Below are 16119 nucleotides of genomic sequence, written 5' to 3' on the forward strand. Positions count from 1 at the left end.
GGTCATTGTCCATTTGGAAGAGCCATTTGCGACCAAGCTTTAACTTCCTGACTGATGTCTTGAGATGTTGCTTCAATATATCCACATAATTTTCCTCCTCGTGATGCCATCTATTTTGTGAAGTGTACCAATCCCTCCTGCAGCAAAGCACCCCCACAACATGATGCTGCCACCCCTGTGCTTCATGGTTTGGATGGTGTTCTTCGGCTTGCAAGCCTCCCCCTTTTTCCTCCAAACAATGGTCATTATGACAAAACGGCTCTATTTCTGTTTCATCAGACCAGAGGACATTTCTCCAAAAAGTACAATCTTTGTCCCCATGTGCAGTTGCAAACCGTAGTCTGTTTTTTTATGGCAGTTTTGGAGCAGTGGCTTCTTCCTTACTGAGTGGCCTATCAGGTTATGTCGATATAGGACTCGTTTTACTGTGGATATGGATACTTTTATACCTGTTTCCTCCAGCATCTTCACAAGGTCCTTTGCTGTTGTTCTGGGATTGATTTGCACTTTTCGCAACAAAGTACGTTCATCTCTAGGAGACAGAACGTGTCTCCTTCCTGAGCAGTATGACGGCTGCTTGGTCCCATGGTGTTTATACTTGCGTACTATTGTTTGTACAGATGAACATGGTACCTTCAGGCGTTTGGAAATTGCTCCCAAGTATGAACCAGACTTGCAAAGGTCTACAATTATTTTTCTGAGGTCTTGGCTGATTTCTTTTGATTTTCCCATGATGTCAAGCAAAGAAGCACTGAGTTTGAAGGTAGGCCTTGAAATACATCCACAGGTACACCTCCAATTGACTCAAATGATGTCAATTAGCCTATCAGAAGCTTCTAAAGCCATGACATAATTTTCTGGAATTTTCCAAGCTGTTTAAAGGCACAATCAACTTAGTGTATGGAAACTTGTATTCATGTAAGGAATTTCTGGCATGACATCAGTAGATTTATAATTTAACACATTTATGAAAATGGTACACTATTATGAAGAGATGTACTGCTTGGATTCTTTACCTACGATAGAAATAAGTTGAAACCGTTTTATGCAATTCATTTCATAATTTTTTGGGCCAAATTTTATATTCACAAATGTAAATTTACAAACAAAACACTACATTTTTTTACCTTACAAAAATAAATGTAACTATGTTTTAAGACAATTAAATATTCTACCAACAAAAAGGCGTCTAGAATTCTAAATGTGTGTAGGCCCCTTCAGACCCTTCTGTAACTTGATATTGTACCCCCTAGCCCAAATGTCCTTTGTATATTATTTAAATATACTTGTGTTCCCCCCATGTACTTTTTGTATTGATTTGTTAATTATATTTAAAAAATCATCTGATTTCCTCCCAACAAATGTCCATAACGTGCCTAAAGAATAATGGAAACTACCGTATGTTGCCTACGGCACCATCTTGTGGTAAATGCTTAAAGTACATGGGTGAAAGGCCAACATGTCATAACTGAAGTTTAATAAGAGATACTGTATATAATGACGAGATGGTCTTATCTCCGCCCTAACAATGGGAGTCGTCCCGAAGGCGGGAAGGCAGCTGTCTTCAAGGCGGTCTGCTTATCGCTGTATTCACGCGTGGAAAGATTATGACGGGAGAGGACTCTCTCGCTTTGCCTCTTCCTCTCTGGTTTAATCCATATTTCGTTAAAAATCCACCGGAAGAACCCGTTTCAATTATCTGTGACACCTCAAGTGCCACACCTGCTTCGTCAAACTAATTACGTTCATGATGGCGTGCGTTGCAGGTCGCTTGGTAAGATTTCATTAGACTATATTTTGCTGGAATTCTAGTGTTAAATTACTTGATTTCGCAATTTTCTATTTGACAAACTTTTTTTTTTAGAACAGTTTTGTTTAAATAATGATTGCTTGTTTGATACCGTTGCCTTTAAATCGAAGTCGTCTCCCTACGCGTTTCCTATATGCCTATTTTCATAAATGTCTTCTCCCATTTTTTAGGACAAAGGAGCCCTAAAAAAGATTGATGGAGCCAAAAAAAGGGTTGATAACAAAGTGGTGCGTGTTGTTGTGGGACCACATGTGAAGCATCCCCTACAAAACAGGTGTGTTTTCCGGTTGAGAGATTATTGGTACATTTAAATTACTTGGAAGTTTTTATTTTGTCAATAAATAACATTTATAGTTCATACCTGGGTGTATTCATTACGCTGACTGTTGCAAAACGTTTCGTCTGCTAAACGTTTTTGCAACCAACCGTTTACTCAACGGAAAACGTTTAGCAACGAAAGGTAATTTATATATTGGACAAATTTGGGTAGGTCCCTCTAATTTTAATTTACTCTGTTTGGTTCTTTAACGGTAAATGGTTTCTGTTGCAATATGTACTTTTAATGTGCAGGAAGTGAAATCACTTGCGAATCAGATTACAATTCAGATAACAATGTAAATATTTGATGAAGGTCCACCAACCCCTCCTTTTATTCAATCACTTGTGCATTGTTTCAGATGGGCTCTCTGGTTCTACAAGAACGATAAGAGCAAAATGTGGCAGGACAATCTGAGGCTCATCACAAAGTTTGACACAGTGGAAGACTTCTGGGCGTGAGTTTTGCAGTTTGGCCTTGATTTACAGTAGACTAAATGGCTGATATCCTTGACAGTTTTACACCTACTGTGGCTATTGCAACTTCTAGGCAAGTTTCAGTAAATTCAACCTACAAAAGTATATTGAGAACCTATGATGTAGGTCACCACCACTTATTGTTTTCTTGACTGAAAATGTTTTTTTTTTTTTAATAGGTTGTACAACAACATTCAGCTGGTGAGCAAGCTTTCATCTGGTTGCGACTACTCAGTTTTCAAGGTGATGTAGACTTTTGGAGAAAAGTATCCATCAGTTTGTGATTTACATTATCCATAATACTTCTCGTACATGTACTCCTATATTAATTGGACTAAAGTGATACTGTCACTTCCCCCAGGATGGCATTGAGCCAATGTGGGAAGACAGGCGTAACAAGTGTGGAGGACGCTGGCTGATTACACTGTCGAAGCAGCAGAGGCACACTGAACTCGACCGCTTCTGGAAGGAGACAGTCAGTAGTCGGTCCACTCTGCCCAACACTTTCAGTTTTGTATCACTATGAAAACCAGAAATACTGTTTGCTTAATATTTATGTCAGAAAGCTGATTCAAATCTGAATAAAATTAATGGTCACATACTGTATTTAGCATATGGTATTGCGGGTGTAGTAATGCTTGTTCCTAGCTCCAACAGTGCAGTATAATCTAACAATACACACATTCTAAAAGTAAAATAATGGAATTAAGAAATGTAGAAATACTCGGACGATCAATGTCTGAGTACAGAGTATAACTATGTGATGTGAAGACATTATGGTCAAGGTGGATATAATATATAGTATATGTACAGCAATAGATTAAAATGATAGGCCTTGACTATAATAGTGTATACATATGAAATGGGTAAAGCAGTATGTAAACATTAAAGTGACCAGTGTTCCATGTCTCTGTACATAGGGCAGCAGCCTCCAAGGTTTAGGGTTGAGTAACCGGGTGGTAGCTGGCTAGTGAGTGACTAAGTTCAGGGCTGGAGGCTGGGAGTGATGGCTATTTAAGTCTGATGGCCTTCAGATAGAAGCTGTTTTTCAGTCTCTGTCCCAGCTTTGATGTACCTGTACTGACCTCGCTTTCTGGATAATAATGGGGTGTACAGGCTGTGGCTCAGTTGGCTAAAGTCCATTGTGACACCGGTGCTGTAGATGTCTTGGAGGGCAGGCAGTTCCCCGGTGATGCGTTGGGCAGACCACACCACCCTCTGGAGAGCCCTGCGGGTGTTGCAGTAGCCATACCAGGTGGTGATACAGCCCTACATGATGCTCTCAATGGTGCATCTGTAAAAGTTTGAGGGTTTTAGGGGCTGAGCTGAATTTCTTGCGCTTCCTGAGGTTGTTCCTGAGGAGGCCTTCACCACACTGTCTGTGTGTGGACCATTTCAGATTGTCAGTGATGTGTACACTGAGGAACTTGATGCTTTTCACCTTCTCCACTGCGGTCCCGTCGATGTGGATAGGGGAGTGCTCCCTCTGCTGTTTTCTGAAGTCCACTATCAGCTTCTTTGTTTTATTGCGGGAGAGGTTATTTTCCTGTCACTTTGCCAGGCCTCTCACCACAGGTAGGCTCTGTCGTTGTTGGTAATCAGGCCTACCTACCACTGTCGTCCGCAAACTTGATAATTAAGTTGGAAGCGTGCGTGGCCACGCAGTCATGGGAGTACAGGAGGGGGCTGAACACACATCCTTGTGGGGCCCCTGTGTTGCGGCTCAGTGAAGTGGACGTGTTGTTGCCTACCTTCACCACCTAGGGATGGCCTGTCAGGAGGTCTAGGACCCAGTTGCCTGTTGGGGTTCATACCCAGGGCCCTGTAACACTGAGGAAACCAATGATGTGGGACCACTGAATTAATACTGTCCCCTCAGATTGCGCTCCACAACAACAAACAAACTGTAGTCCTCAAATGCAAGTAATCTTTAATTTATGCATTTCATTATTATTATTTTTTTTTTAACAGCTCCTTTGCCTCATTGGAGAGGGCTTTGGCTCCTTCAGCAGGGATGTTTGCGGTGCTGTCATCAATGTTCGAGCCAAAGGTGACAAAATCGCCATCTGGACCACCGATACAGAGAATGGCGAAGCAGTTACCTATATTGGGTAAGTCTGACATTATGCAGTGTGGCCGGACCAAATTACTCGTTTCTGTAGTGTCATGTCTGCCCTGATTCACAGGGGTCTCGACAGACTAGTCATATTTGCCTTGAACAGTTATGGATTTTATCTGCCGGCTTCACTCCAGTTACAGCCAGGCTTGGGCCAGATCCCACAGAAGCCAGATGTGTCCTGTTGGCCATCATGTTGTAAACTATAATTGTTCAGGATGAGGACATTTGCATAGCAACCTAATGAAAAATGGTTAGACCAAGGAAAAACCTAATGGTGCAATCCATTGCTCCCAGGATATTAGTATTACATATAGCATTGGCTACAGATAATTGGCATCAACAATTTCCCCCATACATCCAGATTTAACAGCTTTTCTTTATTTTCAAAGCTACCTTTTTGATCATTTGATTGGTCAGTTAAATTAATGTTTTACCATATGATTCATATTTTCAGACGAAAGTACAAGGAAGGACTAGGCCTACCTCCAAAACTCGTCATTGGATATCAAGCTCATGCAGACACAGCCACCAAAAGCAATTCAATAACAAAGAACAAGTTTGTGGTATAGAAATGTTATTGTTTTTTCCAAGTCTCCTATAGCAAAGGACAAGTCTGCTTTGTTTTTCTGTACTGTAATTTATCATGTTAAGTTTGTATTTGCGCTTAATTCATTACCTTATTTAAATAGTAAATTTGGCATGATACATGTGGGAGACATTGTTTCTTTTGAAGGTAAGACATTTTTTTTTTGTGGCCTACAAAATAAAATATGAATGGATTGTATTTGTCTTTGCAATTTTCTTCAGATCTTGGAATGGTATTTGGCACAGCACTAACCCCTGAAGTTAAACAAACAATACTGTTCCTGTGCTGTAAAGAATTGTCTGCCATTTCAGTGCATAACTGTAAGATTTGGGAAGTACCTTTTTTTTCTCTCTCGAATTTACTCAACTACAACAAACTTAAAAGGAGTGACCAAAGATTGGCTTAATCTCCTAAAGGAAATGGACTGCCCTCTTAGTTAATGTTTCATCTCGTTCAGATGCGGGGTTCGGCAAAACAACTGAGCTGAATTAATTCGAGACTAGAATTGCAGGAGAGTCTTTGTTCCAACAGCATTACATTTTTGTTCTATCAGTTGTATTTCCTTTTGGTTCGTCTGAAATCAAGCATTATCAAGGTAAGTTTCTCTTGCCTCAGCTCTGTATATAGCGCTTCATATAAGATGGAGTGTTATTGTATACCATTAAAATGCAATCACAAACATTGCTTTTGGGAAATTAACTGTTTGTATATAATCATTGGGTTGATCTTGAAACACCTGTTTCACATGTTTGTTTACTAAAGATGCATTAGCTTAAATGTATGGAATGCCTGTTGTATTTATCAATTATTTTGAAGGAAACTCATTTTTGTGTATTCATAAAGTAAAGACTAAGGAACTAGGTAAGAGTACCTACCTGGAAGATGTTTGCTTTCAATTATGCATTTTGTTATGGGAATTATGTGACCTGGGGCATCCGAGTGGCGCAAGGCACTGCATCTCAGTGCTGGAGACGTCACTACAGACAACCTGGTTCGAATCCAGGCTGTATCACAACTGGCCGTGATTGGGAGTCCCATAGGCCGGCGCACAATTGGCCCAGCGTCGTCCGGGTTTGGCCATTGTAAATAAGAATTTGTTCCCTAACCCTTGTCTAGTTAAAGGTCTGAGAATTTATTTTTACATTACTATGCCACGTGAAATTAAATTATGGTTGATGGTATCCTTATCCATCCTCCTTGGGTTTTAATTATTGTAATCTCAATTTTTGCCAGTCACAGCAACTGTGCATGTACAGTATCAGATTTTCATACATTCTGTTTATTTTCTTAGTTGGGCACACATTTGAGAGTTAGGTTGGTATAGACGGGGCATGCCGACCTCTGTATAACCTGTTCAGTATCCTTTTCCAGAGAGTGTTCTAGCAGGCTTCTGCTCAATAGCACAATCCTGCTCTAGCATTTTTCCAGGATAATTAGCCAGACCCAGGCCGTTATTACTCCCTCTCCATGGTGACAGGGTACACTGGCCACAGCATTGCACTAGCAGGAAGGAAGAGCAGTGGAGTGTGACGCCGCTCTTAGTTCATGTCACTCCTACTGTGCGTCTACAAGAGGGAAAAAGACTACAACAATAGGAGCTCAGGAACTTGTAATGCTTTTATACCCAAAAGGGTTCACGGTGCAGAGCGACTTTTTCCTCAGTGTTCTACATTGGACAAGCTCTAACAATGGCAGTCATTAGGGCCAAACATGGTTAGCTATATTTCATTAACCTTTAAAACATTGTCTTTTAAAAAACTTTTTTTTTACAGGATTGTGCAAGACAATTGACTTGTTAAACTAAGAATATACACATTTCCAATTCTCTCTTTAATGGACTTCTCACACGGATGTTTTTCAGATCAAGAACAGCATGAGTCAGAAACAAGGCGACAGCCAGAGTCACTGGAGGGGACAAGACTGAGGTTAACTCTGAAGTCTAATGTGCTGAGAGGACAAGCCCCTCCTGAGAGCTAAACAATGAGATTTTACCTGTATTACCTGGTGCTTTTGGGCTTCAGTTCTGTCATCTCCACCTATGGGCCTCATCAGAGAGCACAGAAGACTGGGGATATTCTGCTGGGCGGGCTGTTTCCAATGCACTTTGGTGTTACCTCCAAAGACCAAGACCTGGCAGCGCGGCCAGAATCCACAGAGTGTGTACGGTAAGGTTTGAATCGGCAATTGAGGCTGTATGTTTATTTTTATGCAGAACTGTATAAAACTATGCTTTGTGCTAACTGACAATGAAATGGTCTTTAAATATATACATTAATGTATTGCAGTCAGTATTATTGGATTGTACTTCATGAAAACCAAAAGGTATCTAAATGCATGTTATGGTGTGCCACCCCTTGCAGGTACAATTTCCGGGGATTCCGTTGGCTTCAGGCCATGATTTTTGCAATAGAGGAGATCAACAACAGCAGTACTCTCCTGCCCAACATCACACTGGGCTACAGGATCTTTGACACCTGCAACACCGTGTCCAAGGCCCTGGAGGCTACCCTCAGTTTCGTAGCACAGAATAAGATTGACTCTCTGAACTTGGATGAATTCTGTAACTGCACAGATCACATCCCATCGACTATAGCAGTGGTGGGGGCTTCTGGGTCAGCAGTCTCCACTGCTGTTGCCAATCTGTTGGGCCTCTTCTACATCCCACAGGTGAGCTACAATCTCAATTCCAATTTCCTGATTTATTTAAATCAATCAACAATAACATATCAGTAACTTTATTCCCCCTGTATTGCTGCAGATCAGCTATGCCTCTTCCAGTCGCCTGCTGAGCAACAAGAACCAGTTCAAATCCTTCATGAGGACCATTCCCACAGATGAGCACCAGGCCACTGCCATGGCAGATATCATCGACTACTTCCAATGGAATTGGGTCATTGCAGTGGCGTCTGATGATGAGTATGGACGTCCAGGGATTGAAAAATTTGAGAAAGAGATGGAAGAACGAGACCTTTGTATCCATCTGAGTGAGCTGATCTCTCAGTACTTTGAGGAGTGGCAGATCCAAGGATTGGTTGACCGTATTGAGAACTCCTCAGCTAAAGTTATTGTCGTTTTTGCCAGTGGGCCTGACATTGAGCCTCTTATCAAAGAGATGGTCAGACGGAACATCACCGACCGCATCTGGTTGGCCAGCGAGGCTTGGGCAACTACCTCCCTCATCGCCAAACCAGAGTACCTTGATGTTGTAGTTGGGACCATTGGCTTTGCGCTCAGAGCAGGCGAAATACCTGGCTTCAAGGACTTCTTACAAGAGGTCACGCCAAAGAAATCCAGCCACAATGAGTTTGTCAGGGAGTTTTGGGAGGAGACTTTTAACTGCTATCTGGAAGACAGCCAGAGATTGAGAGACAGTGAGAATGGGAGCACCAGTTTCAGACCATTGTGTACTGGCGAGGAGGACATTATGGGTGCAGAGACCCCATATCTGGATTACACTCATCTTCGTATTTCCTATAATGTGTATGTTGCAGTTCACTCCATTGCACAGGCCCTGCAGGACATTCTCACCTGCATTCCTGGACGGGGTCTTTTTTCTAACAACTCATGTGCAGATATAAAGAAAATAGAAGCATGGCAGGTGAATGGATACTTTAAAAAGAGTAGGAAATCTAATTGACAAATCCATTTGTATACTCTTTTGTTTGCTCCCAGCTTTGTTGACCCCTTTGTATACTTTCCTATATCCCTTCCTGATCAAATACCTGGCTCTGTATTACAGGTTCTCAAGCAGCTCAGACATTTAAACTTCTCAAACAGTATGGGAGAAAAGGTACATTTTGATGAGAATGCTGATCCGTCAGGAAACTACACCATTATCAATTGGCACCGGTCTCCTGAGGATGGTTCAGTTGTGTTTGAAGAGGTCGGCTTCTACAACATGCGAGCTAAGAGAGGAGTACAACTTTTCATTGATAACACAAAGATTCTGTGGAATGGATATAATACTGAGGTATGTTGCTCCAAACAGGGATATTAAAGGCCCAGTGCAGTCATGTTTTTTTCTGTGTTTTGTATTATATTGTACAACAGCTTGTGAAACGAATACTGTAAAAGTGTGAAGAATTTGGTCAGTGTTATTTACTGATAGTTGCTGGTTGAAAAAACAATCAACACAGGACTTTCTGATTTGCAGGTTTTGCATGGGTGGAGTTTTGGCTTGCCTGGTGACATCACCAGGCGGTGTGAATTTATTTGTATTTATTTAACCTTCATTTAACTAGGCAAGCCAGCTTAGAACAAATTCTTATTTACAATGATGGCCTACCAAAATTAATATAGACCATTAATTAACTATTCTTTAGTAAATTAATATAGACCAATAAAATAGTTCATAATCTCTCTGCCAATAACAGCTAGTTTACAGATTACACATCCATCCCCCTCAGACCACTCCCAGACAGTCCTATCAAAATTCTTGCATTAGAAAGTGCTTTGCTAAAAAGCTATTTTTGTTGCTTTTTGACCATTTTAATGGACAACTATTACTGTAAGGCACTTAATTGTTACCCAGAAATGATTTGATATTGAGATAACTTATATATTTTTTCTTCCTGAAATACAGTATGTGCTGCATTTGTTTCTATTGGTTCTGTATCCAAATTCATATTATGCATGATCTTTGTCTGGGTTTCTGTCATTTCATTAGGTGCCATTCTCTAACTGTAGTGAAGATTGTGAACCAGGCACCAGAAAGGGGATCATAGAAAGCATGCCAACGTGTTGCTTTGAATGTACAGAATGCTCAGAAGGAGAGTATAGTGATCACAAAGGTAAGAAAGACAGTGAAAAATCTGAAATACCCCATTATATAATCTGTTGCTATTTCATATGTTTCTATCAATAATACAAACACTACTTCTCTATTCCTGCAGACGCCAGTGTTTGTACCAAGTGTCCCAATGACTCATGGTCTAATGAGAACCACACATCCTGTTTCCTGAAGGAGATAGAGTTTCTGTCTTGGACAGAGCCCTTTGGGATCGCCTTGGCATTATGCTCTGTGCTGGGGGTATTCTTGACAGCATTCGTGATGGGAGTGTTTATCAGATTTCGCAACACCCCAATTGTTAAGGCCACAAACAGAGAGCTATCCTACCTCCTCCTGTTCTCACTCATCTGCTGTTTCTCCAGCTCCCTCATCTTCATTGGTGAACCCCAGGACTGGACATGCCGTCTACGCCAGCCTGCATTCGGGATAAGTTTTGTTCTCTGCATCTCCTGCATCCTGGTCAAAACTAACCGAGTACTTCTAGTGTTCGAAGCCAAGATCCCCACCAGTCTCCATCGTAAGTGGTGGGGGCTAAACTTGCAGTTCCTGTTGGTGTTCCTGTTCACATTTGTGCAAGTGATGATATGTGTGGTCTGGCTTTACAATGCTCCTCCGGCGAGCTACAGGAACCATGACATTGATGAGATAATTTTCATTACATGCAATGAGGGCTCTATGATGGCGCTCGGCTTCCTAATTGGGTACACATGCCTGCTGGCAGCCATATGCTTCTTCTTTGCATTTAAATCACGAAAACTGCCAGAGAACTTTACCGAGGCTAAGTTCATCACCTTCAGCATGCTCATCTTCTTCATCGTCTGGATTTCTTTCATCCCTGCCTACTTCAGCACTTATGGAAAGTTTGTGTCGGCTGTGGAGGTCATCGCCATACTAGCCTCCAGCTTTGGACTGCTGGCCTGTATTTTCTTCAATAAAGTCTACATCATCCTCTTCAAACCGTCCAGGAACACTATAGAGGAGGTTCGCTGTAGCACTGCGGCCCATTCTTTCAAAGTGGCAGCCAAGGCCACTCTGAGACACAGCTCAGCCTCCAGGAAGAGGTCCAGCAGTGTGGGGGGATCCTGCGCCTCAACTCCCTCCTCATCCATCAGCCTCAAGACCAATGACAATGACTCCCCATCAGGTCAGCAGAGAATCCATAAGCCAAGAGTAAGCTTTGGAAGTGGAACAGTTACTCTGTCCTTGAGCTTTGAGGAGTCCAGAAAGAATTCTATGAAGTAGGGAAGTGTCTTTTGGTGGGCCGAGGGCCTTGTCAAAACCTGAGTTGGTGTTGCATTCTTTGTTGGCTGGGTAGTTGTAGCAGAAATTATGATATTAAAAGCTTTGATGTATTCAGAATGGTGACACAGGATAGGTGGCCAAGATTCCATTATATTACAATAATCTGTGTTGTTGATTATGAGGACATTACAAAATGCTGAAAATCATCAAATACATAATTTACTGAGTTTTCTTGATAATCTTGAGAATAGAATAGCCTATTCAAGTCATTGTTGAGCAGACATTAATTAACAATGATGTAATACTTTCCATACCTATTTTCTATAACAATAGATTCACATTGTCAAAGTTCAACTATGACCTGTAAAATACATGAGGTATAACAGGAGACAATAAAACTATGTAATTCACTCTGAGCACAATGGCACAGGACATAGGCCTACTAATGTAGGATATATCAGTCTCTTTCCTACTGTCTTTCTCATTAGGCCAGTGTTTAACAACCCTGGTCCTTCAGTACCCACGACAGAACACATTTTTGTTGTAGCCCTGGACAAACACACCTCATTCAACTCTTTGAGGGCCTGATGATTAGTTGACAAGTTGAATCAGGTGTGCTTGTCCAGGGTTACAATAAAAATGTGTACTGTTGGGGAACTGGAGGACCAGGGTTGGGAAAAATTACATTAGGACTACTGTAGGTTCTTCAATATGGTGTCATACTACTGTCTGGTTGTTTTCTGCATGTGTGTATTTCACCAAGTTACTGCACATGTTAGACCTATACACTGGAATAAAAGGTTTGTTTTCACAATGCATCCAATGACAATAAAATCACCATATGCCAATGAAGAGAAGCATCAGAGTCTGCAATAAGTAGCCTATTAGTGGACGCTCATCAGATGTAGGCTAGTAGTGGTAGTCTATCAATGAATCAGTCTGTCTGGGGACACACATGGAGAAGAGGCTTTTATTTCAGCCCTGCACTAACAAACCTTCTTCTTTGGTATCCTAGCAGTCGCACATTTGTTTGTGCATGCTGCCACCTACTGTGCGGTAGTGTGTTTAATCTCATAACATTTTTTGATACAAGAAGTCAAAAAGGAAGAGGGTAAAAGGAAAACATTGCACCACCAACTAACACCTATCTACCACCATTATATACCACCAACTAACACCAATATACCACTATTATATACCACCAACTAACACCTATATACCACTATTATATACCACCAACTAACACTTACATACCACTATAATATACCAACCAACTAACCACCAACTAACACCTATATACCACTATTATATACCACCAACTAACACTTACATACCACTATAATATACCATTATTATATACCACCAACTAACACCTATATACCACCAACTTACACCTATATAGCACCAACTAACACCTATATACCACTATTATATAGCACCAACTAACACCTACATACCACTATTATATACCTCCAACTAACACCGATATACCACTATTATATACCACCAACTAACACCTATATACCACTATTATATACCACCAACTAACACTTACATACCACTATAATATACCACTATTATATAGCACCAACTAACACCTACATACCACTATAATATACCACTATTATATACCACCAACTAACACCTATATACCATTATTATATACCACCAACTAACACCTATATACCACCAACTTACACCTATATACCACTATTATATACCACCAACTAACACCTATATACCACTATTATATAGCACCAACTAACACCTACATACCACTATTATATACCTCCAACTAACACCTATATACCACTATTATATACCACCAACTAACACCTATATGCAAATTGCCATCATACAAACTGAGGCAGCAGACTGTGAAAATTAATATTTGTGTCATTCTCAAAACTTTTGGCCACGACTGTACTCTCCCTTGTAAAGAAACTATGGCTGTCATGACTTCCATTGACTAAATAAAGTTACCTTTTTCTTTTGTTAATATAAGCAGGTTTGTCATGATTTCCAGGAGCCTGGTGGAGATGGATATAACCATACTCCAAGGCAGGGCATTTCCCTGCATCCAGGTTGAGGCCTGCTACCACCCGGAACATGGAGCACTCCATGTATGTAAGTCACGCATATACAGTGCCTTTACTTTTGCACATTTTGTTACGCTATAGCCTTATTCTAAATTGATTACATTCAACATTTTCCTGAGCAATCTACACACAATACCCCACAATGACAAAGCAAAATCAGGCTTCTAGACATTCTTGCAAAAAATATATATATTTACATACGTGTTCAGACCCTTTGCTATGAGACTTGAAATTGAAGTCAGGTGCATCCTGTTTCCATTGGTCATCCTTGAGATGTTTCTACAACTTCATTGGAGTCCACCTGTGGTAAAGTCAATTGATTGGACAGGATTTGGAAAGGCACACACCTGTCTATATAAGGTCCCACAATTGATGACAGTGCTTGTCAGAGCAAAAACCAAGCCATGAGGTCGAAGGAATTGTCCGCAGAGCTCCGAGACACCCTGTTGTCAGCTATCAGCAGAAAGTTCCCTGAGGAAGGATGCAACTATCAAGTCTTTAAATGGTCAAATTTGGGGGTTGACCACCAAATGCAAATAAGTTTTGTGTTGTAACAAACCTACCTGTAAGGCTACCGAAACTCGCATGTTTGTTGACTGGCGTAAACAGTCTAGGACACTGATTTCCCATGAAATAATCAGGTTCGTATTTTATTTGGATGAACAGACAGTGCATCCCATGACTGACCCGCCACACAAAACGCCTTCCCAAAAACTCTCCCTAAGCACGCCTCCCGCATCCTCACATACAGCAACTAATTTGCATAACATTGCCAAACAGGCCTCCTAATAGTTATTTGGGGTGTGACCCATGTGATCTTCTGCTGCAATTGACTCAGGTGCTTGACTCGTCTCAAAGGAGACACTTTCTCTTGCAGGTGCACAGGGCAACTCATTGTTCACATCCGTTTGTGTGGTATGAGTTTCTGTCTTCGGATGAGCTTTCAATCCTGACAGTGTCCAGTTCCCGTTCCACTGAGACATTAACATCCCTTGGAGCCCCCAGTCTCACAATTTCCCCCACCCTTCTCCTGAAGGGTAACTGAGGCAAAATTGTTTGCTTTTTCCTCAGAGCACCCTGTTTCCTTGAGGGGTAGTATGTCTGACTAGGCACAAATGAGTCAGTGCTCAACTCAGTCTCTTGTCCCGTGCCAGTGACCTCATACTCTGATTTAATCCCAAAGTAAGGTTTGAGCCTGTTGTAGTGTACCACGGCATGATAAGGTCCATTACACAGCACCCACTTCATACAGCACCTCTGACAGTTTCTTTGCAATTTTGAAAGAACCCTTGAATTTCTGTCAGTTCGGGTGACAACCCCTTTTTCCTCTGGTAGTCCCTAAGCCACACATATTCATTTTCCTCATACCTCTGTGCTGTCACCTTTAGATCAAAGTATTGCTTTTGTTTAACTGTGGCTTTTAGGTGATTTCTCTTTACAGCTTCTCTTACAGTGCTTAAATACCCCTGCACCTTTTGCACATACTGAGAAACATACTGTTTCCCTTCATTTTGTTGTGATCCCATAACCACATCAACCGGTAAAGTCATTTCAGTGCCGAACAGCACCCTGTATGGTGTGAACCCCGTGGAAGATTGAACACTACACCTGTATGACATCATCACATATGGGAGTATCTCATCCCAATTTTTTGATTGTCATCAACAAAAAGTGACAGCATATTGATCTGAGTTCTGTTCATTCTTTCCACTAAACCATCTGATTGTGGGTTGTATGGAATGGTTAGTGTTTTGTTGATTTGTAAAAGATTGCACATCTCTCTAAGAGTAGATTCAAAATGTTGCCACTGGTTGCTATGGATAGAGCGAGGAATGCCTAGCTTCAACACAAATTCCTCTACCAGTTTCTTGGCCACTGTTACTGCTTCCTGATTGGGTATAGCATATGCTTCTGACCACCTAGTAATTTGACACTACCATAATGTGTTTGTTACCTCGCCCCGTCTCTGTAAACAGACCCATTAAGTCTACAGCTATCCTCTCAAAAGGGCGGCCTGTGACAGAACTTGTCATGGGCGCTCTGGGGGCTGGACCCTGCAACTTACTTGTATGCAGCGCCACATAGCCCTAACACCACTGCTTTACAGCTCTCTGCCAGCCTGGCCAATAAAATCTTGCTCTAATTTTACGGGTGAGTTTTTAAACTCCTAAAAGGCCTCCGGTTCTATCATTGTGGATAAAGGTAAGTATCTCATGTACGAGCTCATTTGGTACAACCCCTCTGCAGATGGTGTCATCTGTCTCATAGTTTTGACTCTCACGGCATAACACCCCATTCTTCACATGTAATGCCCCCCACACTTGTTTGAAAGGCCTGATCTTTGGGTCCCATTTCTACTCCACAGGGAGCTCTGCTCTACCCTCTTTTTTTCAATTTCTTTAACTGGGAGACCACTGGATCTCTATCCTGTGCTTCCAAAAGGAAAGCTGCATTTTTGGGTACTGCCTGGCTTGTCTGAGCTCCAACTACAGGCTCAATAGTGACATCCTGAGGCTTGTATACGATGGTTCTCAGATTGACAGTGGCCTCCTGTGAGACGGCTGTGTCTACACTCACTGTCTGTGTGTGTCGGCGTGACTCACCATCTGCATTACTGTGCAGTCTCCCTAGCCTGTGGACAATATCATAGTCAAACTGATCCAGTTTCTCGAACCATCTAGC

The 16119-nt window shown here is 41.5% G+C and overlaps 2 protein-coding genes across 3 annotated transcripts; both read left to right on the plus strand.

Annotated features, from left to right (window-relative positions):
* Nucleotides 1-1580: 1580 nt before the first annotated feature.
* On the plus strand, nucleotides 1581-5505 carry eif4e1b (eukaryotic translation initiation factor 4E family member 1B). 2 transcript variants are annotated; one of them, XM_071363182.1, is made up of 7 exons: nucleotides 1581-1774; nucleotides 1981-2084; nucleotides 2488-2583; nucleotides 2782-2803; nucleotides 2964-3077; nucleotides 4574-4713; nucleotides 5176-5505. In XM_071363182.1, exons 1-7 carry the CDS (start codon nucleotides 1748-1750, stop codon nucleotides 5288-5290), a joined length of 618 nt encoding a protein of 205 aa, XP_071219283.1. In that variant the 5' UTR covers nucleotides 1581-1747; the 3' UTR covers nucleotides 5291-5505. The 2 variants fall into 2 exon arrangements, with proteins under 2 accessions (XP_071219283.1, XP_071219282.1); XM_071363181.1 differs by having other exon boundaries at nucleotides 1584-1774; nucleotides 2782-2845.
* Nucleotides 5506-5653: 148 nt separating this feature from the next.
* casr (calcium-sensing receptor) lies at nucleotides 5654-12187 on the plus strand. Its single transcript, XM_071363179.1, has 7 exons — nucleotides 5654-5902; nucleotides 7169-7472; nucleotides 7668-7974; nucleotides 8066-8905; nucleotides 9047-9277; nucleotides 9974-10097; nucleotides 10200-12187. Exons 2-7 carry the CDS (start codon nucleotides 7288-7290, stop codon nucleotides 11336-11338), a joined length of 2826 nt encoding a protein of 941 aa, XP_071219280.1. The 5' UTR covers nucleotides 5654-5902; nucleotides 7169-7287; the 3' UTR covers nucleotides 11339-12187.
* The last annotated feature ends 3932 nt before the right edge of the window (nucleotides 12188-16119 follow it).

Source organism: Salvelinus alpinus, chromosome 24 (assembly GCF_045679555.1).
Source record: "Salvelinus alpinus chromosome 24, SLU_Salpinus.1, whole genome shotgun sequence".
Classification (NCBI taxonomy): domain Eukaryota; kingdom Metazoa; phylum Chordata; class Actinopteri; order Salmoniformes; family Salmonidae; genus Salvelinus; species Salvelinus alpinus.